Genomic DNA, 26,985 nt, shown 5'->3' on the forward strand with positions numbered 1-26,985 from the left:
TAATTCAGAGTGGAATGGTTTCCAGTCCAGATTGTTAAATGGTAGGTACATGGAACGAAGACCTTTCAAAACCCGTAAGGCCAAACTTACCACCCATTCAGTCTTTCTCAAAAAGGTACCGCAGGGTATTCTCCGGCAAGATGGGCGGAGTGGGCCAAGAAAGGGAAAGATCCAGCCAGGCTCCCAGAATAGAGTCCGGCACAGGAGGTCATCCCAGCAGTGGTGGCGAAGGAGGGTCTGGAGGGCATCTGTGCAGTCATCCTACAGAGCACCCGCTTCAGAGTGGACGTAGCGTTTGAGATTGAGAATGGTGTTTATAAATAAGGTGAGAAGTGTCACGGTCTATCTAAAACAAGGGGCTAGTGAATTCCCGAGTGTGTTTCTGTGAGGGCTTGTTCTCATTCCCGTGTGTTACAGCAGGTAGTAAGAAGCAAACTCCGCACCCATCACTGAAGGGATGCCCGTCTGTACCATTGAATACCTGTGGCTGTGAAACATGATGAATTAAACCCATCTTATAAAACACCCTTTATTTGGAAAAACAATTACCGTAAAATAAAATGAAGCAACGTGAACCCCTGTGCGTGCATCCGTGACCATAGAGCAAGGTGGATGCGTGGGAAGGGTACGTTCCAGGTCACTACCCGCCGACGTGAGGGGAAGGGCAGGGAATGGAAGATTTTGAAATACCACGTGCGATGCAGATGTGAGCCTCTTACGTGAGGTAGATGGGTGAAGGTCATTGCCAAAAGCGTGGTCGTAAAAATAGTTCTCTCACAGTGGGGTTCGTTTCTTCCTTGGGTTTTTCTGTATTTCACTTTTTCACAGTGATCCTGCATGATTGGGAATGGGGACAAAGCGCCTCAAAGCTTGTGTCTCCGTGGGGTGGGGAAGATAGGTGACCACGAGCGTTTGGTGTTGATGTGCTCTTTCGTTTCTTTGGTCTTACTAGGGAAGAGCAAGAACTAGGATTGGTGAGTTGCAAGGGGAAACCGTGCTTCCAGATGTGCAAAAGTATATTTTATACTGGGTTTCTGGCTATTAGCGTTCATAGATAGAGAAACTGTATCATGACCTGAAATTCCACCATACTTTGGGGGGGGGGGTGCCTTGGGTCAGGTCGGGAGAGCAGGTAACCAAGGTAATTGTGTCTTCCCTCTGGAGGGAAAATCCTGAAGATCCAGGACGTTCTGGTGCATTTTCTCCTGGCGGTGACGTCTGAAGTAGAGGACGCCCTGCGGTAGTTGGGCCCTGGGGACCCTTGCCTTCTGTTGAGGAGCGCGTGGTGGGAACTGCTGTACCCACGGGAAGCACCTAATTGGGCCCACGGATAAGGGTGGATTTGGATACGCGCTCCTTACACTTGGGGTCAGCAGCGGCTATAAACGGTGTTCCTGGTCAGAATAAAGTCAGTAAATCGGTAGTGTACGAGTCCTGCCCCTGCTACTCTGTGGTCACCCGGGGCAGGAGCTCGGTTACCGGGGCCTGACCTTGTGCTCCGTACTTGGGATCGCTTAAGTGTCTGCCAGGGGACCGTGGACCATTAAATAATACTCAGTTCCGCGTAAAGGTGCGTTCGATATAATACATGGTAATGAACTTTATCATCTTTTCCCTTTCCTTCATTTCTGCTGTACTTTTACGGATGAACTTCAGAAGTGTAAGGGCACCTTAATCAGGGTCATGAGGTTGTAAGAGCCTGCTTTGGGCTTGTAGTGACGGGCCTCTTTGAGGTCACTTGAATCTCTTTTGAGGGTCTCCTGCTTTGGGTTTTCTGTTCTATCACATCCTTGCAAATTCTGCTTCGTAGGCAGTACGGAGGTGATTACCGTTTTAATCCTGTTTTCTTTCTTGGCTTGCCATCTTGCTAGCTTCGTGATACGTAGCTCTTCCATGCTCATCGTTGTTCTGGCTGTTCAATTATTCTACAAATATTTAAGTTCCTCTTGTTGGATACTCTGCTAGGTTACAAAAACAACAGCTGTCTTTAAAGGAACTTACAGAGAAGCCAAGAATGAGAAGAGAAACATGGAGTGCTGAAATGAGAGCAATCAGGGAAGGCCTCCTGGAAGAGCTGTAGTTGAGCTAGACATGGCCAGTGGGTCACCGGCCTTCAGGCCCAAGAAATCGGGGAAGTATGGAATCCATGGCCTGCTCTGAGAGCTCTGAGTAGTTCTACGTGCCCGGATCTACCAGGGTGTGTGACAAAGATCGGGACGCAAAAGAGGAGTGAAGGTCAGGTCCTGAACTGTGTGTTCTAAGCCCAAGGTACCAAATTCAGGACAAAGCAGTACGAGGAAAGATGAATTACTTTAGCAAGAGGGTGTGTTGTAATGCATTTGTCTTTTTAAGGTAATCTGAAGCAGTGTGGAGATGCTGTAGGCTTCTGCACAAGAGTCTCATCCATCTGGTGTGTGAGTGTGAGGCCGTATCTAGGTGGTAGGGCCTGTGAACAGAACTCTGTTGCAGTACTGGACGTTGAAAATAATGTTCCGATGCCACTGGCTTGGCTTCTCATATTTTACTTTCTGTAGTCGTGTTGTGACGTGTTAGTATTTCAAATTGAACGAAGGGTGGGCCGATCCAGCAGGTGCATGAGGTCCCTGGGCCTCCGTCCCCTTCATTTTTGCTCTGGATTATTGCGGCTTTCCCAGGTTATTCAGAGAACTGTTTGACTACCATGAAAACATAAAGTAGGAAGTATTATGGCATGATGAATTTTAAGAGCGTCGTGAATGCAGCATTTTAAACCAGACACTTAAAGACATCTGTTGTGTGAATAACCCTGTAGTATATCTAAATGATCTGATTAAATTTAATCATAAAGCTGTTATCTACAAGAAAGAGCTATTCTGTTTTGTCGTTATGTGACGGCTATCCTGAGAGATCCCGCCTTAGATGAAACTATTTTGTAAAAATGGTTACCGGAGAGTGCGCAAGTGGGTTAGGGACCAGGGGGATGGAGCTACAGTAGAGTGATCTCTCCTGAGGAAATTGCTCACAATCTGACCAGTACGTACAGTCCTTCCATAAGAGTTTGTTTAAAAAAACAAAACAAAACAATCAGCTAGTTTTTTGGGGGGCCAGAGAGGCAAGTGAGTAGATGCGGCACAGCCAGCAGGCTGAGCCGCGTTGGAAGCCGCTTCCGCGCAGTGCTCCTCCACCATTGTTGGTGGTTTGAGGACTGGGGGTTTGGTCCGTTTAATTCTGTTGTGACTTTTATTTACGGGAAGTTCTTTTTTCTGAATCCTGGTGTCGTCACAGTTAATTATTTGTTCCTTTCAGGTTATGCTGCCTCCTGGAGCCCAGCATTCGGATGAAAACGGTGCTAAAGAAACGATCCTCGACGATGACGAGTGTCCTTTGCAGATCTTCAGGGAGTGGCCAACTGACCGAGGTAAAGGGTAATTTTATTCGTGACAGAATCGCTTATATGCTACATTAAACCTCTGCCTGGGGTGTCAGCCGTGTGACGCTGTCAGGGGTGCAGGAGAGCGGGCGTGGCTGTCTGTGCCCTCCTCCCCAGACCTGCTGAATGGCTCCTCTGGTCCCTTGTCCTGAGGGCCACACTCAGCCTACGTGCAGCGGGGGTGTGGGCCCGGAGCGGGCTGTCACGCTGTGGTAGGAGGAGCCGGAGTCCTGTCTGTGCTGACCAGGTGGGTGGATTGATTACAGGGGGGACTGTAACCTGCAGCCCCGAAGATTGTCAGCAGTTCGGTCATTTCAGATAATAAACCAGACTTTTCACTGTTTAGTTTCTGCTGATTGTTTCAGAGCAGGAAGGTTGAAAGCTATGTTTTGATGAAATCTCATTTTGCTCTCAGTTTCACGTGATAAGCTGACTGTCGTTCAGTGGAGGACCTTTGTGTAATAAAGACATAAAGATTTATTGCCAGTTCATCCTATCAGTGCTTGAATGTACGTTGGTAGTTTAAAAAGTACACTTGTGCTTAGTGCTTTCTCTAGACTGTTTAAAAGTGAACTGTATTGGGGCGCCTGGGTGGCGCAGTCGGTTAAGCGTCCGACTTCAGCCAGGTCACGATCTCGCGGTCCGTGAGTTCGAGCCCCGCGTCAGGCGCTGGGCTGATGGCTCGGAGCCTGGAGCCTGTTTCCGATTCTGTGTCTCCCTCTCTCTCTGCCCCTCCCCCGTTCATGCTCTGTCTCTCTCTGTCCCAAAAATAAATAAAAAACGTTGGGAAAAAAAAAATAAAAAAAAAAAAATAAATAAAAAAAAAATAAAAGTGAACTGTATTATAAAGTCAGATTGCTTTGAATTCTGAGTGAATTCAGTTAAAAATCAGATCAACTAAAAAACATTTTTGTGTGTATGTATTTGTGTATGTGTGGTGGTGTGTGTGTGTGTGTGTAAACTGATCATAGGGTTAGTTACCAATATAAGCATTCATTTATTCTTAAACTGATGCTCTGGTATTTTTCAAGCATGTAATATGCTTGGGTAGTCATTGATTTAAAATAATCTTTGCAGGGGCGCCTGGGTGGCTCAGTTGGTTAAGTGTTGACTGCAACTCAGGTCATGATCTCCTGGTTTGTGGGTTCGAGCCCCACGTCGGGCTCTGTGCGGCCAGCTCGGAGCCTGGAGCCTGCTTCGGACTCTGTGACTCCCTCTCTCTCTGCCCCTCCCCTGCTCATCGTGCTCGCTTGCTTGCCTGCTCTCTCAAAAATAACATTGAAAATTAAAAAAATAATCTTTGCACATGGCTACCAGAGTTTTTCAGAGTACGAGTGACTAATATTTCCTCCACTGAGTAAAAGTATAAATTGAGTAAACCTTCACTCGATCATTCCTTGAAAGGTGTTATTAAGTTATATTTTCCTGATAAATCTTAGGGGAGTTGGCCATCAGTCACTCAGCCATCCTCGCCTGTTTGAGTCTGGTTGATGATTTACAACATTCTGTTCTAGGGGTTTTAGTCTTTCAGTTGAAGAGGAGGCCGCCAGACTACGTCCCGAAGAAAACGAAGAAACATGTCGACGGGAAGCTGGTGAAAGGGAAAGAGAGAGCCGAGGGTTCCGGCTACGGCTCAGCACTTCCGCCCGAGAAGTTGCCCTACCTGGTGGAGCTCAGCCCAGGTGAGAAGGATGATCGGTGCACGTTGTTTCAGCTTTAAATGTTTTACCTGTAAGGAATTGTGTTTAAGTACTCTTTCAGTTGGCTGAAAACCTTTTTTAGACCGTTTATTTTTTAAAAAGTTACTCTCATAAGATGACATTTAAAAAAAAAATAACAAAACAAACAACCCAGAACCTTGAGGTTATATGGGACATGTATGTTTACGCATAAAAATAAAGTTCACATGGATAGAAATGAATATTGAAAAACAAAATTTAAAACCGTGAGTATGAGGTGTTTAAGGACAAATGATACATGTCTTTAAAAAATGTTTTTCCCAAAATAACCTTATAAAATACTTAGTCTCCTAAAAATGACAAACTGGAATGTACTCTTTGGGCAAATTTAATTCAAGCAGGTACACGTGGGGTAAGTGTCCTGTTGAATGTGTGAACAGTGTGAGAAAGAGTACCTTTAAGTTGACCAGAACAGTAATCCACCTAGAAGAGGGAGGATATTTGGTTTTAGAATCCTAACAGACTGGGTTTCTTTTCATGTTAGTGCTCGGTTTCTTTTTAGAGCTCTTCTCTAAAGCTGTTCTAAAGTAGCCTTAGAGGCAAAGAACTCTATGAACGTCCTTACAGAGGTGTTTTGTACACACATGTGGATGTAGAGTGAAATGTGTGTGTATGTGATGTATATAAATACACACATGACCTCTTGGTCGTTTAGCTCAACTATATCCTTTTTTATTCATTGGCTTAAAATGGTGGAGTGTCCCCCGTATTCTGAAATGCTTTGAAGAACAGAGATTGCGCTCTCGTGCCCAGGACTGCTTTCTGATACAGCTCAATTAGTAATTACAGAAGAAGCTGCAAACCCAAGTGACTATGTAGGTCGTCTGGAGTTGCTCAGACAGGAATTCTGTCCTTCTCTTCCTGGGTTCTCGAGCGTTGGTGTTTACGAGACGTGGTCCCGCACCCGGTGGCACAGGCAGGCTCTGTGGACGCGGGAAAGTAGGGTTTGGGCCGATGCCCTGTAACTTATGATCGGTGGCGGTGTGCTGTAAGTGGTAGTTTTTATACTTGTTACGTTTGAGGAATTATCAGAATCGGTGAGCTGTTTGTGAGGAATGTGTCAGTGTTGCTTTGTCCCTCGGTTCTCTGACCGAAAAGTTCATTTAAACTTGTCGCTGTGGTTTGGAGCCCTGGCCCGGTATTGCTGTGCGACCGGAGGGCGTGTGCACACGGTGGCCATCTGAGGCAGTGACGGCATCTGAGGGCCAGCCGGTGTGTCGGAACTTAGAAGTTTCTAGGATCATTGGGTCTGCTTTTTGAAAGTTTGCATTGCATGCTAGAAGCTAATGGTTTTCTCCAAACCTAAATTTTTGAGGATTCAGGAGTGTCTGTCTGGAGGGACCTGATAAAGAGCTGACATGGGGTAATTTTCAGAGGACAGTGGGAAGGGGGTTTGCATGGGGAGCAGAGCCGGGGCGAGCATTCATCCGTGCATCTGTCTCACAAGTATCTATTGATACTTACCACGTGTCAGGCCCTCCCTGGTCAGGGCCTCCGAGGTACAGCCACAGCAAGACAGATGAGACCTGCCGAGACCTGGACCACTGACATTCTAGTGAGAACTGCTATTTTCCCTGCTCATTTCATGTTTGTAGTCACCCTGTTAAACACAAAGGAGTTTCGTAGGCACGTGTGTGGGACGAGAACAGACCCTGCAGAGAAACCTTTCTCTAGATGTTGGCGCAGCGTGCGTGGGGTTCTCGGTCGCATGTGTCCCTCCTTGCTGGCGCCCTGCTGCCTTTACCCACCTTGACGGTGGAGCTTCTGCTCCGGGGAGGGCGAGGTACCAGAGCCGTCCCCGCCCTCAGGTGCCTCCCTGTGGTCTGACCTCCTTCCCCAGTGCCTCGGGCTCTCCGCCAGGTCGCCTCCCTCGCCCTTGTTCCACAAGAGCCTGTGATTCACATCGGCCACACGGTCGGTCCCCCGGGTAGACGAGAGCCGGGCCGAGGCCTTCCTCGCCGAATCCATGCTGTGTTTTCTGGGCCATGCTGTTTTTGCAAGTTCATGTTTTTTGTTTTTTTTAATTTTTTTTTAATGTTCATTTATTTTTGAGAGAGAGACAGAATGCGAGTGGGTAGGGGCACAGAGAGATAGAGGGAGACACAGAATCCGAAGCAGGCTCCAGGCTCCGAGCTGCCAGCACAGAGCCCGACGCTGGGCTCGAACTCACGAGCTGTGAGATCCATGACCTGAGCTGAAGTCGGACACTCAACCTGCTGAGCCCCCGGGGGCCCTGCAAGTTCACGTTATTACTAGTTGAGCAGTCAGCATGCTGACTGAGGTGGATTTCGTTTCCATTTACGAGGAAATAATGCTGGTAAATGTGGGTTTGTCCTGAACAGATCAGTGTTGTATTTCCACCGGACGTGTTACCCACCAAGCACCTATCCACAAGGCTGGGCCCGGGCTCGGTGTTTCCGAGGTGTGGGTGTGTGCTCATACTGTCCTCACTGGCTTTTGCAGAGATGGAGGGGTGGTAAAAAGTCCTTTTATTCTTTGATTTGGATTTAAGTGTGTTCTTTTAACAGAAGGAATCCGCCACATTGGGTGCTCGTCTTCTATGTGATGAACTAACCCTTGCTCTTCTGCTCCGTGACCTGATGTCTTGGTGTTTCCTTAACAGTGTGCATTGGTTTCTAACACACACGCTGCCTGGAGCGCTGTTGTCTTGTCCTCACAGCCCTGAAAACTGCGGGAGAAATGTGCTTTTCACCCTTTGAAAGGTGTCCTCCTACAGCTCACCCTCTCCTGTCTCTCTCCTCCTTCCCTCTTCACGTGCTCCGCATGGCCTCTGTCCTGCCGGTGCTGCCTTCACCTGGGCCCCGTGCATGTGCGCCTAGTCCCAGGGAGAAGGAGTCACTTTGCCTACTACAGCTATCACACTTACGAAGGTAATGCTATGCTTCCTACTACTGCTGGGACTAGAGCGCTAATGGACGTCTTGGGCAGAACAGTGTTACCTGACCAGACGTTTTCTGCATGAGTTTTTGAATTGATACGAATAACTTGATGCTAAGAAACGGACTGTACTGTCACCTTATCCGGATCAGTAAGTGCTCCGTATGCAGCATTCGCTTCATTTAATACAAGCGTTTTTTATAGGAACGTCTGGTTCCCTTATTCGGGTTAAGTCTTAAGTGAGAGATTGCGGCCAAAGAAGGGCGGGAATGGTATTCCTGTCCTTCCCCTCCTCTGCCCAGGCAGGTTAGGAAGCCGGGAGAAGCTGGGGGAGGAGGGGACAGGGGCGGGAAGAGAGCGAGGGTGGTGGGTAAGAATGAGGCCCAGACGAGCGGCAGGTGCCCTGCTGTCACGCACCCTGGCTGTGATGCCGGCGGGGAGGGCTGTCCCAGTCAGTGGTGTGTGTCTGACAACATTTGGGAGGCTGAAGGGGAAGAGAATCCACCCTCAGCTTATGTTCCGACCACGTTATAGGACATTTCCAGGGTTAGCTCTGTTCTCCTGGTTGAAATCTGTTTCTTGTTAGCGAAGATGTACTTTCTTACTTAGAATTTCTCAAATTTGTGTGCGTCTTTGTGACGTTCCATAGTACAGGTAGTTTTTGGTTTTATGGAAATATTTCTTTTTTTGTTTTTATATTTTGAATGTTATTTTTTTACATGTTAATGTAACATTCTAATGCTCTCCCATGCCGTATAGAGTTTACCCACTTTTTAGCATCTTCTGTTTGTTGCATTTCCTCCAAACTGATTGTGCACATTTTCATTGGTTATTAGCCGAACTGGGAACTTCGGCATTTGTTCTTTGTAAAGAACATTTCAGCAAGTCATGTTTATCACCTGTTTTGATAATTCTACATGCATAGAGTCTAAGACCTGTTTTTACTGTGTGTTTTGTATTTTTTTATTCCTGAAAAGGATTCTTTAATGTTTTCATGTGTTTGTTAATTTCATACTGTAAAGTTATGGGGCACTAGGAAGGAGAAAACACTTCCTTTTTTTTTTTTTTTTTTAACCTGCTGTGTATAAAAAAAAAAGCATATACTCCTCAAGTTTGACCAGAGTGTTTCTAGTTTTCCATTTTTAAGAAGAGCTAGTTTGTTTGTTTTTCTAAATAGTGAGTGAAAATACGCTCTAAGCTCTGTTTCAGTAAGCTTCAAAAATTTGATAGTTGTGGGGATGTGAACGTACGTTCAGTTTCTCACCACCCCTGGGACACAAGAAACACTCTGTGGCTCAGCCTTCTTTCAATGAACGCATCGCTCCCCCTTTTGTAAGTGGTATGGCAGACCGTGTTTCGTACCAGAAACTAACTTGCAGAAGTTCGCCCTGGGAAACGAGCAAAGGCAAAAGCAGAGCTGGAAGGGCAGCATTGTCCTAGGGTACGAACAAAAGTGCTCTTGACAAAATGGCCTTCTGTGTATAAGGGCTTGTTTTCTCTTAATGTTTAGGGTACTAGGAAAACTTGGGGTTATATCTCAAATTAAAAAGGCAAAAGCAGAGAAACAAGGTGCAGAACAGTGCGAATGGTAATTTAGGGGTAGCAGAGTCGACAAATAGAATTCAGGACATCCAGAGACTTGAATTTTAGATAAAACCCCGGTGTTGGTGTGAATGGGGCCCAGCGATTGCCCATTTGACTAGATGGCCTGTATTTCATGTGTCAGCCCTGAAGAGTGTTCTAATGTTTGTCCAGAAAAAAGAAAAAAAAATGTGTGTTGAGTTGCTTAATTGTATGTGCATAAAACAGATTTTCAGGATTTGCTTCTGGGTGGACAATTAGGCCAGGAAAAGAAGGCTGCCTTTCATTGTGTACTTTCTGTGCCTTTTGAATTTCGAACTACATGAATATTTTATATACTTTTGACTGTCAGGACAGTAAAGGAACCACCTGCTAGAAGCACTGCTGTCAGAGGGAGAGTTACTTAGACTCGTCTGTGCCTTTAAAGGCGCTGCAGGTCTGTCCTGTGTGCGCAAGAGAGGTGCTCAGGCGGGAGTGAACGATCTGTGGAGCACTGTTGAGTGAGCAGGGGGGGAAATGCAAGGGTTTGTTGCAGGTGCCACGTTTCCGTGTTCGTCAACACCCCTGAGATGGTCCCTGTCCTTTTACTAAGGACAGAGGAGTGAAATGTTCCAAAAAGAAAGATGTCCATCATTTGAAGATGACCTGCCTCCCCTGCCCGTACTCCCCAGCTCCGGCCAAACCCCACTGTATCCAGTGAGTTTGGTCGCTGCCACTTGGCTCACTCAGAATCCACCCCTGGAGGCCGTATCTGTGTTTTCCCTTACTGTGAAGTCGTAAGAACTGAGGAACCGGGGAAGAAGCTTCCCTCTGATCCGTCAGTCGGAGGTTTCCCGCACAGCGAGATGGGGGGGAGGGGCAAGAGGTCCGTACTTCCCCGTTGCTTTACACTTGCAACTCTGCTGATGTAGCAAAGCACAACCTGTCCACGTCTTAGCTCACAAGGTACCCCTCAGAAGCACTCAGAATGCAGAAGAATGTTCATGTCAAGTTTTTCTTTCATCCCTAAACTGGTATTTTTCATGTTCTTGGTATTTTTCAACTTTGTATGGAAACCATTGTTCTTCATCGTTTATTTGCTGCTTTTGCTTACTTTGTAATGCATTGGTGTAATTTCTGTGTGACCATATTGCATTATTTTCTTCATTTTCCGTCACTGATTGTTTCCTGTTAATAAACTAAACCTTTGTTGAGTGTATACTGTGGAGCAGACGCTGTACCCAATACCAAGATACAAAGATTTAAAAAAGAGCCGCCAAGGATACAAAGATTTAAAAAAGAGCCGCCAAGGAGCTCGGAGATGGGGCGGCAAGTAAATAAAACTCTCGTGCACCAGGGAGAGCGGCAGGAGGATGAAGCGATCCGTGGTGCTGAGGAGGACGTCGCACGCCACTTCCTGACCGGGACTATGTACTGGGACTGCCTGTGCTGTTTAAAGCCGGCAAAATCCCACACATTCCTAGGGGGCTTGGACTCTGCGGGTATGGAAGGGAACTGCCCGCGTCCAGGGGAAGCCCTGGATGGTTCCAGTGCCTCATTTTGGGTCAGGACTTGGAGTTGAAATAACTGTTTAAAAAAAAAAAAAAAATGCTCCAGGTGGCACCGCACATGATGAGAATATTCCAGCTGTGAAGTGTGGTAGATGATGAATTCTCATTCACATGAGATGTTGTGTCTCTCAAATACAGGTTATTTTCATCCAGATTTGACACGTTTCTGAAATACGCCAGAAGGGGGAAATGTTATCGGAATGTTACTCTGTGTGTACTGTGAAATTGACAACAGTGCTCATAGAACTTGTGCGCTCGCAGGGTCTTTTGTCTGCCGGAGCTCAGGCTGCACCACAGCTAAGAGACTTGAGCAGTCTACACCCCACGTGAGCTCCCAGTGTTTAATTTCGGAAGCGATTGCCTCCTGATCCCAGCGACTAGAGATTGTGACTCGTGGCCCCATAAGTGGGGCTGCAGGGTAGTAGCACGTCGGTGAAGTAGGTCAGGGAGGCTCCGCTCGGCCTTTTAAGGACCTGGTGTAGGTTGATGGCCACGGCCCGGAGGCGGGTCAGGACTCACTGATCCTGTGAGGCCTGTTTCCTTGTACGTTCACAACTCTGAAATCTGAAGAAATCTTTGATCCGTATCCTGCGCTGAGCACAGTAGGCGAGAAGTGAGTGAACATCTGGGTACAAGTGAACAGCTGTCTTGCTCTTCTCCCTTCTCCTCCCCACGCCATCCCCGTCCCCAGCCCACCACAGAGATCCTGCAGAGGGAAATTAAAGAGACCTACAGTTCACCGAGGTATAAAATGATTGGCCACCCACCCCCCCCACCCCCAAGTTCCCATGGAGCTAAGCACATTTGATGGTAGTTCTTACTGGAACTTAATGTCAGAAATGGGCATTGGAATCACCTAGGGAGATTCTTCGGAAGACGTGCGCGTGGGCCTCCTCCCCAGAGATCTTGGTCCAAAAGGTCTGGATGAGCCATGAGGTGATATGTTTAAAACCTCCACCGGTGACCCTGCTATACCCCGTCCGTGCACCTGGTGCCTGCCGTGTGCGGTCTGCACGGCAGGTTTGCTGGGAGGAGGATCTGGTCTGAAGGGAAGTCCGTGTGTGTTGGTCATCTTTACCTGCTAATAGAGTTGCTCTTCAGAATCGTTAACAAAAATCCAGGGCCGTATGGCGGAGAGCTTTCTTTTCATGTGGTAAGAAGATGATGGTTATAGATGATGATGTTGGCACCTTAAGTCACACGAAACAGCTGATGTGTTTGTGTCTTAAGTGGAAGTTTCTGTATATCCACTTAGTTAAATTGCATGGCATAAATTTGGGGAGTTTTTGATAAGAAATCCTGAGAATTGAGAGCTGTCGTTCATTCTAAGACAAGCTTTTGTTTGCTTTTGTTGGCCTGTTTCAAATGACATGACAAGAACATTACCCTTTACAAATGAAGTTCTGTACTTTTTCCTTTTGCAGATGGTTCTGACTCCAGGGACAAGCCCAAGCTTTACCGCCTTCAGTTGAGCGTCACTGAGGTCGGGACAGAGAAGTTCGAGGAGAACTCCATCCAGGTGCGCGGGTGGCCACAGGTCTAGCTCCCTCCGTAGCTCACACTTGGGTGGGTGAGGGCACGTAGCGCAGGGCCTGCCGCACGGCAGCGGATGAAGGAATGGACAGAAAGGAAAGACTTTATCTTCTAACATAAAGAAATGCTCCACTGTGAACAGAGCAGACTGTGAAATTAGGTCCCCTCTCCGTCTCTAGAAACTTGACGTGGTCATCGTGTTCCTCTGAGACTGCTTTTCTCCAGAAGGTGGTGATGACTTCATGGGTCTTTGTCAGGATTAGAGGAGGTGGCCTGTGTGAGAGTCCTGTTGCTGGGACTGATGCCCGTAGCAGTGGGGGCTTCCTGAACGGTAGTTAAAATGTTAGCAGGATGTGGTTCTCAGGTACTTAATGAAAACAGCATGAAGTGTTCTTTAAAGAGGAAGTTCGGGTTCATTACCTGATAGAACTCAGCTGAACTCCGGCAGACCGCCCTTTCTCCTGTGCTGCCCTTTGCCGACTGCAAATGATGGGTCGGGTCCTTAGTGTCCTTTCCTGTGCTAACATCCCTTCCTTCAGCACAGCGGTAAGACAGATAAAGGGTGTGTGATCCTAATGATCTGTACAGATTATTAATTATCTGGTAAATGTTTCAGGTGGCCGTGTGCTTTTCAACCCCGTATGTCTTCAGTCAGGTTACTGGATGCTAAAATTAATGTGTTCAGTTTGACGCTATTTTGACAGTGTTTACGTTTGTACTGTTGGGAGGAAATCCACTAAAAAGTACCAAAACTTCTGTTTTTAAGTACTGTGTCCTTTGTGACGGAAGTTTCTTTGATTTTATCTTAGCTGTTTGGATCAGGAATTCAGCCCCATCACTGTGACCTCACAAACATGGATGGAGTTGTCACCGTGACTCCGAGAAGCATGGACGCCGAGACGTACGTGGAAGGACAGCGCATCTCCGAGACGACCATGCTGCAGAGCGGGATGAAAGTGCAGTTTGGGGCGTCACACGTGTTCAAGTTTGTGGACCCCAGCCAGGACCACGCTGTGGCCAAGAGACCCGTGGATGGAGGCCTGACGGCCAAGGGCCCCAGACAGAAGCCTGGGTAATTCTGTGTCAGCTGTGAGAGTTTCAGGGTGTCTGATCGTGTGAGAAGCGATCAGAATCAGGCGTGTGTTATTACAGGTGGTTTTATTTTTAAACATTCCAAGTGGGGTTTGTTCTTGTTGATTTGGGCTCGTTTTGGAGGAGGAAGAAAGAGGTCTTGACTTTATCTGAACATTGGAAGTTGGGGCTGGTTTTTAAATTATTTTCAGGGTTTGTCTTTTTGGCCGATACTTGACTCTCTCAGGAAGAACTGGTGGTATTCTCCGTGATGGTCCCGTGGAGCTACAACTTTTGTGGCGGTGTTTTTCTGCCCGCGTTAGTGAAACACGTGCGGCATTAGAAGTGTCTCAGCTCCACCTGGTGCCTTTCTGAGGCCTTGCCACGTGGGCCTGTCACCAGAAAACAAAAGTCCTTACTGGCCATCTAGTAAGAGTTCCTGAGTGGGGAGGGAGTAGGACTTCATTAGGTCACTGATCGTTCTTTATAAAGCAGGCGCTCGCTGTCTGGCTACTCTGTTATCCGTTCCGCAGGTTGCTGGGGCACGGGTCTTGGGAAAATAGCCACGTGGCCCTTCGAGCCCAACGGCTCGTGCCGTTGATGGCCACCAGAGAGCCTGCGGTAGGAGCCCTGCTCCAGGAGCGTGCCGGGAACAGGATGTGGGGCCAGGGACAGCGCGGGGCCGCGCTCTGTGCTGCCCGGCCCATTGTTTCCTTCCGGGGCCTGCCTTTGCTCAGCCCGCTGCTCAGAGCTCGCGTTGTGGGCCAGGTGCGAACTTGTAGCTGCTTGGAATTGTCTCTTGGCAGTTTCTCGGCTTTATAAAGCCTACTGTGATGGTGCCTGGTGGGTTATCAGTTCGTCCTGGGTCCTTGTGGAGTCCTGGCCAAGGAAGCGATCAGAGGCAGCTGGTACGAGTAAAGACGTGACGTCTGTCTGCACGCTGACACTTTGGGGATCCTCACACGTGTCCGTGTGGGACGTGTCACGGGCTGGTCGCCTCTCACTTGGAGCTCCCAATTGCGACCCAGGACCCACCCCTCGATCTCCGCTCCTAAGGAAGACCAACAAGGGCTTTCCCACTCAAAGTCCATTTCTGCCCGATGCTGTTCCAAGTTTAAGCTGAATGCGTGTCGAACCTCACCCTTCTGTTTTGCCTCTGGGAGGAGCTTTTCTCTTCTTGTTTTAAGGTCTTGTTTATTTATCAGGCACATCCTCCTTTCCTGTCTGTGTCATGACCTATACGTAGCCTCTTTTCTTTCAGCACATAGTCATGTTCAGATGGTTTTGTTTCATTTCCTTTCATTTGTCATTATTTTTAATGTTTTCCATTTTAGTCCTCAGCTCTTCTTCAGCTCTGCTGCTTTCTTTCAGCACCAGAGACCTCTCTGCCTGCCTGAGGGTTTTCTTGCCACACTCATTCCAAAGACATGATCGTACGACGCGGGTTCTTCTGGTGTGTTCCATGTTGATTTTCAGCAGTTCCTGCGGTTACCCCCAGCTGTGCTTTGTCCCTGAGTCGCGGGTCCCGTGTCTGCTGGTGGCGGTGGTAGCGGTCTGCATCTGCTGCTGAGCGTGGGCGCACCACCGCCGCGACGTCTTGCCCTGGGACGTCTTGCCCTGGGATGTTTTCCGTGGAGGGAGGGATCACTCCCGGCTGTTCTGCCGTAATGGTCCCTGCTTTGGGGGCCGACAGTCGTCTCCTTGTTGTGTCTCTGGCCGGAAGCAGAGGTCGTGTCAAGGACGTGGCTTAGGTCTCCTAGACAGGAATGTGCTGTGAAATTTTATGTTAATTAGTATTACATCTTTTTCCTATCAACCTGGTGAAACTGCTCACTGGTTGAATCTACCAGCGCTTACGTGTCCATCCATAGATGAGAGAGAAGTGTCATTTCTTAATAAACACATCATTTTGCTCTATTGTGCAACTGTTACACACATTTCTAGATCGATAACCCAATAACCCAAGTATTTAATGTTTCACAGACGTGTGTATGTGTGTTTGTTAACCGAGGTGTAATCGACATATATTAGTTTCAGGTGCACAGCATTCTGATGCGGTGTAAGTGGGCACACAGTCTGGGTAGCGTCCGTCACCAGACCTGCGCACAGTTATTTTACTTGCGATGAGAACTTTTAAGATGAACTCTCTTAGCAACTTGCAGACCTGCAGTACAGTAGTAACTAACTATAGTTTCCATGCCGTACGTCACGTCCCCAGGACTTCTCTTTATTTTATAACTGGAAGTTTCTACCTTTTACCCACAGCCTCCCAGCCTCTGCCTTTGGCAACTGCCAGTCTGTTCTGTGTCTATGAGCTTTTGTTTTTGTTTTCATCTTTTTACATTCCACGTATAAGCGAGATATATGGTACTTGTTTTTCTCCGTCTGGCTTATTTTACTTAGTACAGTGCTCTTAGGGTCCATCCCTGTTGTGGCAAATGGCAAGCTGCTTTCTTCTGGCTGAGTAATACTCCTGTGTGTGTGTGTGTGTGTGTACGTACGTACATGTACACACACCGCGACTTTATTCATTTATCTGTCACGGGACCCTTAGGTTGCTTTTATATCTCAGCTGCTGTAAATTATGCTGCAGTGAGCCTAGGATGCAGATCTGCCTTTTCAAGTCCACGTTTCCATTTTCTTCAGATAAATACCCAGCAGTGGAATTGCTGGATCATATGGTGCTTGTGTTTTTCATTTTTGAGGAACTCCGTACTGTTTCCCGCAGTGCTGCACAAATTTACGTTCCCACCAACACTGCGCACTGGTTCCCTCTTCTCCACATTCTCGCCGACACCTGGTATTTCCCTCCTATGACTCTTGTTAATGTTTTCAGTAATAGCCATTCTAACTGGGTGAGATGACCTCTCATTGTGTTTTTTTTTCTTGTTTTAATGTTTGTTTTTGAGAGAGAGACAGACTGTGTGTGAGCAGGGGAGGGGACAGAGAGAGGGAGACACAGAATCTGAAGCAGCTCCAGGCTCCGAGCTGTCAGCACAGAGCCCGACGCGGGTCTCAAACTCATGGACCGCGAGATCATGACCTGAGCCGAAGTCGGATGCTTAACCGACTGTGCCCCTAGGGTAGCACAATTTGATGCTGATGGCCAGCGTGGGAATTTTATTCATTCATCTATTCACTTATGTATTTATCTAGTCTGTATTCATTGAGCACCAGTGTCATGTGTCATTGTGCTCTGAGTGCTGACGTGATCAAGACCTGGTTCTTGCCCTCACAGGTCATACTGAGATAGTGTCATCAAAGTCATGAATGAAGTCACTTTGTAATCGTTTAGTGTATCCAGAATGTAATACAGCTGAGTCCATGTTAAATTTTAGTTTTGTCAGCTTTGGTGAAAAAATAATGAGCTTTGCATGGTGTTAAATGAATTTGTTGTTCTAGAATAATTACAGGTGGAGTCAAGAAAGCTTTGGCTATATTTATGTCAATAAGAGGGAGTCAGGGATGGGTAAGGTGTATATGTAGCTTTGAGAGATGACAGAGGGAGGTGAACTATCATACTTCTTTTTTGCATTACCAGAGACAGAATAGCTAAACTGAATTTCCCATTCAAACCATTAGAAACCAGGAGAACAGTTTCTATGTTTTGTAAATATCTTAGTGACACAGGATAGATGAGAAGATGTAACTTTTAGTAAACGCTTGTATTTTCTCAAGTTCCTATTTTAAAGTGATGATATTTTGTAGTTTTTTTAATGTTTATGTTTTGAGTGTGTGTGCCCACACTAGTGGGGGAAGGGCAGAGAGAGAGAAAATCCCAAGCAGGCTCCACGCTGTCAGCATAGAGCCCGACCTGGGGCTTGAACTCATGAAGGTGGAGATCATTACCTGAGCCAAAACCAAGAGTCGGATGCTCAACCGACTTGAGCCCCACAGGCACCCTTTTATTTTGCATTTCAAGATGATTTTCTTTTCTTTCTTTCTTTTTTTTTTTTTTTTTAACGTTTGTTTATTTTTGAGAGAGACAGAGACAGAGCATGACTAGGTCAGGAGCAGAGAGAGAGGTAGACACAGAATCCGAAGCAGGCTCCAGGCTCTGGGCTGTCAGCACAGAGCCCGACGGGGGCTCGAACCCACGAACCGTGAGATCATGACCCGAATGGAAGTCGGGTGCTCAACCCACTGAACCACCCAGGTGCCCCCCAGATGATTTTATTTTCTTAGTGATGAGGTAGAGGAGGAATTTGTATCAGATTTTCTAATTCGAAGAATTGTTTTGAGTTTCCTCATCTCTTTGCGGTTTCATTCTATAGATTGGGCTTAAACATGAGTTTAAAGTTACCACAGTGCTGTGAAACTAGACCCTTGTCTTTCAAATACTGTAACAAAAGAGGTTATCATTCTCTTTGACTGTCTTGTGCAGAAGTCCCGGAAATGTAGGCACTAACCCATCTTGTCGGTTTCCAGATGTTTTTAGGGCTCTTTGTTTTCCTTTTATTGGGCCTCTCTCTTGGGCTGGGATTAATGGATTGTATTTACCCTCATTATTGAGTAGGACTTAAAATTTTTTTTTTTAAACGTGTATTTATTTTGAGAGAGAGAGCTTGAGCACATGAGGAGGGGAGGGGCAGAGAGAGAGAGGCTTCACGCTGTCGGCACGGAGCCTGCAGTGGGGCTCTCAGTACCGTGAACTGTGACCTGAGCCACAATCAAGAGTTGGACACCTGACCGACTGAACCACCCAGGTGCCTCCCCATTTCTGTATCGTGGCCCAAGTGGTGGTATCCGTGAGCTTTTCAGCTCTCATCAGATTGGCTTTCAGAGGAAGGCAGTTTAGTGCCTGTGCCGTCTTCTCCTGAGGTCAGTGTCGCTTTCCCTGTGTGGACAGACGGGCTCGTGGCGCCACAGACTGGGCACTTCATTTATGTGCCATTATGTGATGAAGCGGCTTGCTTGTTTCTTGGACGGTTCTTTCCAATTTATTGTTACTAAAATATAGTTTTAAAAGCATCCTGAGAGTATTCAGTATAGAGCAGTAAGAAAAGTTCATAAAGTTTTAACAGCGTTTTCATTCTGTGACTTTATATGCTGAAAATAAAGTGGCGTCTTGATCTTTGAGTTGGGATATTTAGCCGTTCCTTTTGTGTTAAGAAAAACGATGCCTTTTCATTTGAGAATTGTTAATTCAGTGTCTTTCTTTTTTTACCCTGGCAGAATTGTTCAGGAGACAACTTTCGATTTGGGGGGAGATGTTCACAGCGGGGCAGCGCTGCCAGCGAGCAAGGTGGGTACTTTACGTTGCCTGTAGCAGGGAGTTTGTGTAGCATTCTGGAACATTCTGGACCCCGTGGCCAAAGCGTTGGGAGTGTGCTCCTGGAGCTCTTGCGAAAGCCGACTTCACAGTGGCTTCTGACCGTGGCTTGCTGTCCTGATCTGTGCTGTCTCCTGGCACCACACCAAAGGCCGCGCGGGTGGCGAGCTGGGCTGTGTCCTCCGAGCGGGGGGCCCAGGCTTATCCCCTGTGGAACCAGCCGTTCTCCGTCAGGTGACCGCTGGAGACCGTGGACTTCCCCTCTCCTCTACCTGCCAGCTTACCTTCTCGGGGACCTTGCCCCCACAGTTGTCCTGTATCTCCGCGTGATGGGGGATTTGTGTCCTCGTTCTGGTTATCTATATCGCTCAGTAACAAACCACCCCAACCTAACTGACCAAGGACGCACAGCACCCGTTTTACTTGTGCACAGCTGTGCCGTGTGGTTTGGACTCACCCGGGCTGTTCGTTGGCCGGTCTTGCTAGGGGTTCCTCGAGTTGCTGCATTCGGCTGCTAGTGGGCGATGAGGTGGCCCGGCTGTGCCGGGACGCAGGTGGCCGGGCCCCCCTCTCCACGTGTTCTCCTGTTTTCTCCCTGGGACAGCTTGCTCGTCTCTCCACAGGGGTGGCCAGACGTTTGGGTGTCTCACAGGAATCGTGGAACCGACCGGCCTGCTTAGGCTTGGGCCTGGGGTGGCACACAGCACCCACTTCCTTCGCCTTCCAGAAGGGGCCGCCGAGGCTGTGGTTCGTTGAGGCCACGGCACAGCCGCCGCCATGCGGACACGCTGCTCCGTCTCCTGTTCTAACAACTGTACCGTGCGCTCCAGCCCTTGCCCAGCTTTCTGCTTCTCTTCCCAGCACGATTTCTTGAGGAAACAATCTGCGGTCCGCTCCCTGTTACTCCGTCTCCTCCCCTCGGCTCCCATTGGCTCCTGCTGTCGGAGGGACCGTGTGTGTCCCGGTCTCTGATGGCCTCCGCACGGCTGAGTCCGTGGCCTGTGTCTCCTCTGTCTAACCTGGGCCCCTACTGCATACTGGGGGCGCTGCCTGACTTCGGCCCCCAGGGCGTCGTTCTCCTGGTTTTTCCCCCATCGGTGCTCAGTCCTCCTCTGGCTCATCTGCCCATGCCTCCTCCTTCCCCGTCCCCTCCACTTGGCCTCAAAACTCGGTTTCAGACCCAAGGCCCCTTCTCTCCTGTCTGTACTTGTTCCCTAGGTGATCTTAGGCCGTTGGTAGTTAAAATACACGGATGTGTTCATTACCCTTGACTGTATCCTTGGCCCCGACCTCTCCGGACCCCAGAAGCTTGCTTGACGTGGCCATGGTGTTGTCTGACACGTGTTTCGCACGCACCACAGCTAGAGCAGGGCTGGGCTCTCTTGAGCCTCCTCGCCCTTCCCCGTCAGTAAGTGGTACCCTCGTCCGTGGTATCGTTCCAGCAGAAGCCCGTCACTGCTTGTCCTCGCTTCCTTCTCAGCCTTCAGTGTCGGCGTGTTCCGTTTGCGTTGGACCGGAGTAGTCCGCAGCTACCTGCCTCTCCCCGTCGCTGCTTCTGTGGGTGACACTGGCTGCAGTCGTCACACGGCAGAAATGCTGCATGGCCTCCGAGTTGGCCTTTCTGCTGCTGCCCTGGCTCGTCACTCTTCTCCCCACGGCCAGGCTCGTGTTCTGAACATACGACTTAGAGCCCGTTACCGCCCGGCTCTCCAAGCCCCCAGTGGCTTCTCATCCCAAATGTCACACACTTCCCTCTGGCTCACACAGCTCCTTCGGCCCCGGCCACCTCTCCTCTCGACCTGGCCTGTGCACCGAACACGCGCCTCCTTCCCATCCGGGCACTGGGGCCAGTTTGTTCTTCCTCGACTGTCCTTCCTGCTGGTTTTCGTGCAGCCGGCTCCTTTCTGCTCATTCCTCCTTGAAATCTTCTTGAGCGTCCAGGCGTAGTTCACGCTTGGTTCATAGTTCATAGTTACAGCGCCTTATTTTAAATTCTCTGTGCCAGCTGATGCTTGCCTTGTTTGTTGACTTGGTGGAGGTAAGGGTCCCACTCGGTATGTTCACTGCTGTTCTTCTCGTGGTGAGAAGGTGCCTGGGGCACTGGAGCTGCAGCAGAGACCCCTCTGAGAAGTACGTGAGCAGGTACTCTTGGAACCAGATGCAGCTGTCTTCATAAAAAGTTTAGTTTCTTATAAAAATGTATGCTCGAAACAGAAAACTCAGCAAAATGAGGAAAAAAATGAAAATCATTCATCTGCAGTTGATAGTTGACTGTTGATAACATTTTCGTGGATCCTCTTCTAATCTCTTTCTGTTGTAGATGTGTTTATTTATACATTTAAAAATAACGAGGGGTGCCTGGGTGGCCCAGTCAGTTAAGTGTCCGACTTCGGCTCGGGTCATGATCTTAACGGTTCGTGGGTTCGAGCCCCGTGTTGGGCTCTGCCTGACTGCCCAGAGCCTGGAGCCTGCTTCGGATTCCGTGTCTCCCTCTCTCTCTGCCCCTGCCCCGCTCGCACCCTCTTTCCCAAAAATAAACATTAAAGATAAAATGAAAAAAAAATAAGTATCTGCACACATCCACACCTTTCTGTCCTGCTTCCTTTGGTTATTATTTTGTAAGCCTTTTATTTGAAAACAACCTAAAATTGTTTTATAATATGTTAGCTTATAAACGTACCATAATTTACTTATCCATTGCCTCCTTATCCATTTATAACAGTTTTTTGTAGTCTGTGCTGCCATCCTGGCCAAGGAATTTTATTTTTATAAGCGTATTTTATGAAAGTATTTATTGTGTATGAATGCATGTATTTACAAACGTGATTGCCAGGACACCCTGGACTGGTGAACATTTTAAGCAGCCTAACAAAGGATTAGTTCAGTGAACTTTGGTAAACAGACAGCTGTTACGCAGCCATTATAGTTCTGTGACATAAAAATACCATCCGATGTTTACAACACATGAAAAGGAGTATTTTTTGTGAAGGGGGTTGTATAACCTCCCTTATGGAAAATATGAAAAACTGTAAAGATACGGCCCAAAGTTACTCTCTAGTTGATAAGAATGGCTTCTGTTGTCAAGCTCAATTTCTACAATAAACAGATGTAGTGAGAAATCTCACATAACATTTTTGCTACGGTGAATTTCTTTGTATAAGTAGAATGATGCTGTTCCTGTTGTTTGCTTAATAACCCGGGTAGCTTTTCCCTCTGCCACAGGGTGGTTAGGGACGTGCCCTCCTTCGAAGGACTGAAGTGTACTGTATCGGGCCCCTGTATTGTGTTCTTTCTCTCCTGATGAAGGGCAAGAACCAAACCAGCCTCTGTCCTGAGTTCTTCATTGGGTGTTGAGCCGTCATGAGCAGATTTTTGACTCCTTTCCTTACAAGTAAAAGAAGGACCCTGACTTTTCAGAGTGGACACACGCTCAGCTCTGTTCTGATTTGAGAGAGCGTTTGGGAGGAGTCGCTCCCGTCCCTGCCCGTTTTGAAGAGCCCCGTTTACACGCACCACCTCCGCACGCCTGTGTGTTAGAGCCCGCCTTTAGCTCTTTGAACAGGAAAGCAGCTGTGTGGTTTGTTCTTTCGGTGACCGTGTTCTCGGGCGTGCGTCTGTGCACCTGACGTCCTCGGCACGGTCGTGCCCTTTCTGCTCCCCGCTCTCCTCCGGCATCTGTGTCTCGCCTCCCCCTGACGGGCAGCCTGGCATCAGCTGTTCCCCTGCAGCAGTCTGCGTGAGCGTGGCTGGCTTGCACGCTGTCTGTAAACGCTCCGTGTTTTCTCTCGGCTTAGAGCGCCACCAGGCTGGACAGCGACAGGGCACCGCCTGCCCCCGGCACGGCCGAGCGCGGGACAGTGAAGCCGATGCTGAGACTGGAGCAGCAGGACTGCCGCCGGCAAGAAAACAGGTAGCGCGCGGTTCCTGTGCGGTCGGACGGGTGGGACTCGGACGGGTTGGGGGGGGGGGGTTGGGGACCAGTGGGACTCGGGGGGAGGGTTGGGGGATGGCCGAGCGACTGCTGAGGGTTTGGCTGATGTTTTGAGAATGTTAGCGTTGTTGTAAAGAGGATTTTCTGTTCGTGTTGCCGAACTGGAAGAAAAGGCATCGTCAGCAGCTGTGTGTGTCCCTTGCTTCTGTGCCAGGTGCCGTCTGCCCAGATGAAGCCGGAGGCACTTTGAATTAAAAATGCTTCTATTTTAAACGTGCTAGTCTATAAAAACAAGGAGAAGGGAAGTTTTTACAGGAGTTTGATATTTGATCATTTGTATATTAAGACACCCTACAACCGGTCATTTCACCTGTTTGTAGATGAAATCCTTACATGTTCAAATACACACGTTAAAAGCCAAAAACGATTTTAAGTGGAGTTAAGAATTCTGAGTGCCACGTTACCACGTCTCCCGCTCTGACGTGGCACGTCTTCCTGCCGAGGTGGATAGGGATGAATATTGTCTCCTGTCCTCGTTCTTGAAGAGAGAAGTTCTGTCTGCCTTTTGTTATTTCCTTTTCTTAGGATTTTGAAGTACACGTTACCTTAATTAGAATTCTACTTTCTTGCGATTTCTAAAATTGTTTAAATGTCGAAAAGTAATGTCAGTGCCTCAGATAGCCAGTGAGGAGTTCGAGCGCTGGTGAGCCGGAGCCACAGAACGCTTCGGCAGAGGCATCTACACGGACGCAGCGGCTGGAAGACCACTCCTGTGTCCTCATACCATGCGGGCTGGTGTCAGCAGGGGGACCGAGGCGCCCACCAAAAATCCGTTCAAAGTTTTCATGAAGCCGCTCTAACTCTTCTCTTTCAGATCCGATACCTGAGGCCCATGTCTGGCCCAAGGTCACTTACCAGTTTGGTGACAGGCAGCTGATTTGGTTCTTTAATCTTCTGCCTTCCAGTAGAGGGCGCTGTGTGTTATAAGACTTTAATACCACTCATCACAGTAATGCGATTTCTAGGTTCCTGTGCAAATCTCAGGTTTTTACCTTGTTTTTATTGTGGGCTTTTCGTTACGAGAATTTTGTTGATTGTGAATGTTTTTAGATGTAGTAATAAGTCTACTTTCTGTGTGCTTGTTTCTGGTGGCGTATTCTAGAATAAGATGTTTAGCACTGTAAACTATATTAATACGGTGTCAGAGGAGTCAGATGATGGCCAGTTGCGTGTTAGAATTTATCTTATCCTGCCAGCAAAGATTTCACTAAAGGTTTTATTTGACCTATAAATACGTATTATTTGGTTGGTGCTACAGCGTGATGGAAACATGATTCTTCTGCTTCCAGTCTTTGTATTTCCATCTCCAATGTGGGCATAAGCAACACTTCATTGGTCTGTTCATAAAAACCGAAGTTACTTTAATAAATATGTTTAAAAACACTAGTTTTAGTCAAGGAAGAAATCTTTTTGAATAATGGAGTTCTTTAAATTACCACTGACACGTTTACTTTTTCAGTGAGATTTTATATTCCTTATTTTTACCAGATTTCTCAAATGGATGAAACAGACAAGTGAGGTTCACCCAGTTTATTGTTTGACTAATGAACTGAAAGATCTCTGCAGTTTTAGCTGTCTGTATGTGTGGCAGTTAACAGACTTGTTAACATAGTTGAGCATACAAATTCTGTCTGAAGAGCTTTTTTATACCTGCATTGTCGAGTTAAATCCAAATCCCAGATCACAGACTAGATGAGAAGTTTTGAAGCACGTAATTTGTTGAAAAGAATCTTGTTTTTCCTTCTAGTGAGTCTGATAGTCCGGGGTAATGGCGTTGGATTTTCTCCCGGTCGAGGCCTCAGTGCGCAGGGGCGGGAGGGGAGCACGGGCCTGCGGGAAGGAGCCACTTGCGTCTGTGGTCGTGGAGACCTGCAGCCACCACACATTCTTTCCCTCTTCTCTTCATTTTTGAAGAAGTTGTTACGTCCAGGGTAAATGCGTGAGCGGTTGCTGCTGAAAATGTCCTTTCAGTCCCTCACAGGTTCTTAAATATCAACGGCGATGTTGATGCTCCGCTTCAGCAAATGTGACGCTTCATGTGAATATTGACCTCCCTGTTGTTTGATCCGTATTTACCTCAATAGTTGTCTCCCTCCCGGTCTAAGTCCTCATAGCCTCACTCTTTACCCTTCAGTCAAGTTTGTGGAAAGACGCAACACGGTTCATCGCTTTTACTGTCAGTTTCCTTCATCTAGTCGAGGACAGATTTTCGGAAGATTTACCCTGATCATCTCTGTTAAAGCTGAGCTAAAATGCTAAAGGTTTAAACTCTTAAGGAACCCGATCACTTGCCAGCTTGTTAGGGCAGCGGGACTTACCTGTGTTCTACACAAAATGTAGTTAGTAGCACACTAACTTAGAGTAATAATTAAATTGCTTGAGATTCGAATCCCGTGTCTGCGCGAAAGAACAACTAAACTGAACGCCGTGGAGAACAGTGTAACTGCAGCAGTGAGGAGATCTCAATCGGATTGGTAACTATTCGTCTTACACATTGTAGAAATTCCGTGCTTATTAATGGCTTTCAGACGTTGTTTGACCAATATGCGACACAGAATCAAATTTTACATCGTGTGCTGGTGGACACATAACCTCCATATGCATATATTCATACTGAAAGGAGACTTTCACAGGACCGTGAACCTTTGATCCTACCCGTGGGGACAGAGTGACCCACTATTTGAAGAACTCTTAGAGAAACAGAAATGTACCTAACCTTTGAATCACTTTGATCAGGATGCCTGGAAACACATAAACATTAGTGCTAATTCTTACAAGGGTTACAAATTCTAGTTGCTCTTGGTTTCTATATCTTGGCAATTCCTTGTGTTTGTAGTGTCAGGCTAGATGATGAAAAGTGGAATTTATGTGACTTTAAAAAAAAATGTGAGTAGGAGGCCTTTTTTTTTTTTTTTTTTTTTTTAAAGGTGTGCTTCACTGTGAGCTTGAGACATGCTAATACTGAGCGACCGAAGGGGTCTGTAGGAATCGTCTTGGGTAACCTTTATCAGAAGAGAAGGGCAGCGTCTGGCTCTTAGCAACTTGTTCTCCTTTGTAAGAGCTCAGTTTCAAGCTCACTGTGGTTTAGTTTTCCTTTGTGTCTCCCAGCAGCGTCTTTGCATTGTTACTCGAGCCGTTGCCGTGGCAGGTGCGCGGCAGCCTGGTCGCCCCGCTGTGCGCAGTCTTCATGCATAATAGAGAATCGTGGTCGGGTCTGTTCTCTCGGTGGAAGCAGATACTGCAAGGAACCGACCTCTGTGAGGTGTAGGGATAGGATCACTCCCAGTACGCTCATCTGCATGTTTGAATGGTTTCCATGTGAAAACAAGTCATCGGGCTCTTTATTATGTGTACGAACTGTGTAGAGATTTTGAAAATAGTTGCAGAAACACTCATAGGTTGACTGTCAGTAGCCATGTGATCTGATGTTAAGAGGCGGCCTCTTTCTTTTTTCAGAACTCAGGATGCTCTTGGGCCTGAACTCATACTGCCTGCAAGCATTGAATTCAGGGAAAGTTGTGAGTAATTTCAGATTCCATTGTTAGTGAATTATTTCTTGTTCCATTTTTCTCCATCTGATTTTCATGGGTTTTTTTTTTGTTCTTTTTTTTCTTTTTCTTCTTTTTTGAAATCTTTTCACAGCTGAAGATTCATTTTTATCTGCCATTATAAATTATACTAATAGCTCTACAGTCCATTTTAAGTTGTCACCTACATATGTATTATATATGGCATGTCGGTATGTATTGTCGAGCCAGTACAGACCCGATGTCAGTCCTACAGAGCGTACTCACAAAGTGATTGCCATAGTCAACAAGATGGTGAGCATGATGGAGGGGGTGATTCAGGTAAGCGCCAGCACGCCGGGCCCCGCTGCTTCAGTGCGCGTGCTTCTTGTTCGCATGTGTCGGCGAAGCCAGTTCTGCCATGTCTCCGTGTGC

At 47.5% G+C, this 26,985-nt stretch overlaps 1 protein-coding gene across 9 annotated transcripts in view; it reads left to right on the plus strand.

Annotated features, from left to right (window-relative positions):
* AFDN (afadin, adherens junction formation factor) overlaps positions 1–26,985 on the plus strand; it is a 138,604-nt gene that overhangs the window by 53,349 nt on the left and 58,270 nt on the right. For all 9 annotated transcript variants that reach the window (XM_042940300.1, XM_042940302.1, XM_042940303.1 and 6 more), the window contains exons 7-14: positions 3,286–3,397; positions 4,924–5,091; positions 12,602–12,696; positions 13,520–13,782; positions 18,957–19,026; positions 22,848–22,963; positions 26,501–26,562; positions 26,687–26,892. In XM_042940300.1, the coding sequence (XP_042796234.1) occupies positions 3,286–3,397; positions 4,924–5,091; positions 12,602–12,696; positions 13,520–13,782; positions 18,957–19,026; positions 22,848–22,963; positions 26,501–26,562; positions 26,687–26,892 (1,092 nt within the window). The remainder of the gene's footprint in view (positions 1–3,285; positions 3,398–4,923; positions 5,092–12,601; positions 12,697–13,519; positions 13,783–18,956; positions 19,027–22,847; positions 22,964–26,500; positions 26,563–26,686; positions 26,893–26,985) is intronic.

The sequence above is a fragment of the Panthera leo genome, chromosome B2 (genome assembly GCF_018350215.1).
Source record: "Panthera leo isolate Ple1 chromosome B2, P.leo_Ple1_pat1.1, whole genome shotgun sequence".
Lineage (NCBI taxonomy): Eukaryota > Metazoa > Chordata > Mammalia > Carnivora > Felidae > Panthera > Panthera leo.